The 2,075-nt window shown below is 40.8% G+C and overlaps 1 protein-coding gene across 1 annotated transcript in view; it reads left to right on the top strand.

Moving 5' to 3' along the window:
- The window catches only part of LOC101854582 (NADPH oxidase 5-like), a 37,562-nt gene that overhangs the window by 33,762 nt on the left and 1,725 nt on the right, over nt 1-2,075 (top strand). Inside the window, exon 11 of the mRNA XM_035970662.1 lies at nt 683-849. Within this exon, the coding sequence (XP_035826555.1) occupies nt 683-849 (167 nt within the window). The remainder of the gene's footprint in view (nt 1-682; nt 850-2,075) is intronic.

Genomic DNA, 2,075 nt, shown 5'->3' with positions numbered 1-2,075 from the left:
ACACACACACGCGCGCGCGCACGCACACCCACACTCACACCCACAAGAGCAATTAAGTTTTGTGCTCGTCTGTTCTTCATTTTATGAGGAAGTCAAAGTAAACCAGAACTCCTGGTAACCTTACTTTTACTTTTATCCACCGCTTATACCCTTTTGGATGTCGTGGGAAGAAAGAGACGTCTTTCTCTGCCACCAGACCGAGAGCTTGGGTCAGGGGGATGCCGTGAGTTGTGTGATTCCCTGACTCCATCTATCCAGGTCTTTCTCGGTCGCCATCTAGCCTTGCTGCCATCGAATTTTTTTTAATGTAGGCACGTTGTGCTGGATGGTGTGTTGGTAATCGTAGGAGATGTCCGAACCATTTGATTTTTTGGTGTTGGATGTGTTGCTTGACATCATTTGTGCCCACCATTTCTCTGATTACTGAGTTTCTAATTTTGTCTCGCCTGGTCTTTTTACTGCTTTTTTAAAGACAGCGCATTCCACATTTTGCAATTTTTTACTCTAATGTCTTGTTCGTTGTCCACGTTTGGCATTGATAGGTGAATGTTGGGATGAATATGGTGTTGATTTTTTTGAGTTTTGTTGTCACGGGGATGTTATAATGTTTCAGTAGTGGAGTAAGCTGGTAACTAACATTATTGGCCTTTTGTGGTTTTTCAACGTAACAATTCTGCTCCAGGCGGCATTCTGCACATGCAGATGTACATGACCTCAGCGCCCCCCAAGACCGACATGAAAGGCCTGGGTTTGCAACTGGCGCTTGACCTGGTGCATGAGAGCGAGAACACGGACCTCATCACGGGCCTACAGACTCGGACACAGGCGGGCAGGCCGGACTTCCCCGCGGTGAGACGCTCGAAGGCAGCGCTTCTTTTTTCTTTTCTTTCGATTTGTTTTTGTCTCAGTATTTTTTTCTCTGTGTCTCTCTCTCTCTTCTCTCTCTCTCTCTCTCTCTCTTTCTCATCTTTCTCTCTCTTTCTCATCTTTCTCTCTCTTTCTCTTTCTCTCTTTTCCTCTGTCTCTCTCTTTCTTTTTCTCTATTCCGCACTGTCTTTTTGTCAATCTCTTTCCGTCTCAGTCAGTTTTCCTGCTATTTGTCTATTAATCTATCTATCTACTATCTATCTATCTATCTATCCATCTGTCTATCTATCTATCTATCTATCTATCTATCTATGTATTTATCTATCTATCCTATCCCTTTATATTTTTATTTATATTGTTATGAATGTTAACTTGGAAGTGTCTACATCATGCAAACAGTGATGAATCATAATATTTCCTTATCTGAGAACGCCGAAAGTGTTGCACGTTTATGAATATTTTGTCTCCTGCCGTCATTGTTGTAAACTAACTCCTTGCGATCACTTTGGGCCCTTGCAAATAAAACTCGCCGGCTTACAAACAGATAGAGAGTGGCTCTAATAAAACAACGACGCAACAGAGCATACTACACATGCCAACTGAACTTCCACTTGGAAAACAATCAAGAAGCGATTCAAAGACAACAGAAAAGTTGACATTGAGAGACTACTACACTCGATGCTTTGTTTTATTTATGTTTCTTTATAGCTCATTTTGCTGTCGTTGTTGTTGTTGTTGTTGTTGTTGTTATTGTTGTTGTTGTTGTTGTTGTTGTTTTTGTTGCTCCTGCTGTTGCTCCTGCTGTTGCTCCTTCTATTGTTGTTGTTGTTATTGTTGTTCTTGTTGCTGTTGTTGTTGTTGTTGTTGTTGTTGTTGTTGTTGTTGTTGTTGTTGTTGTTGTTGTTGTTGTTCGTATAAATAACTAGAAACACATCAACACAAACAGGAGCACCTACGCGTGGCTCTCTCCAACAAAAAGAACGTTCAGTTTTACCGTCTCTGCCCCAACCACAATAATCTGCTACGAATATCAATCGGAAAAGATCGTAGAATTGATTGGTTATTTAAAAGAAAATACTACACAAAAAATATACGTCGGTCTGTAAATAGATTTTTGATGACTTGCGACCTTGGGCTGTTGCCTTTGTTTATTTGGGGTTTTTTTCGGTGTGTGTTGTGTTGTTGTTGTTTTTGTTTGGTTGTTTGTT

The sequence above is a fragment of the Aplysia californica genome, unplaced genomic scaffold, assembly GCF_000002075.1.
Source record: "Aplysia californica isolate F4 #8 unplaced genomic scaffold, AplCal3.0 scaffold00303, whole genome shotgun sequence".
Taxonomy (NCBI): Eukaryota; Metazoa; Mollusca; class Gastropoda; order Aplysiida; family Aplysiidae; genus Aplysia; species Aplysia californica.
Note: the sequence above shows the minus strand (reverse complement) of the source record. Positions and strands in the feature narration are given on the sequence as shown.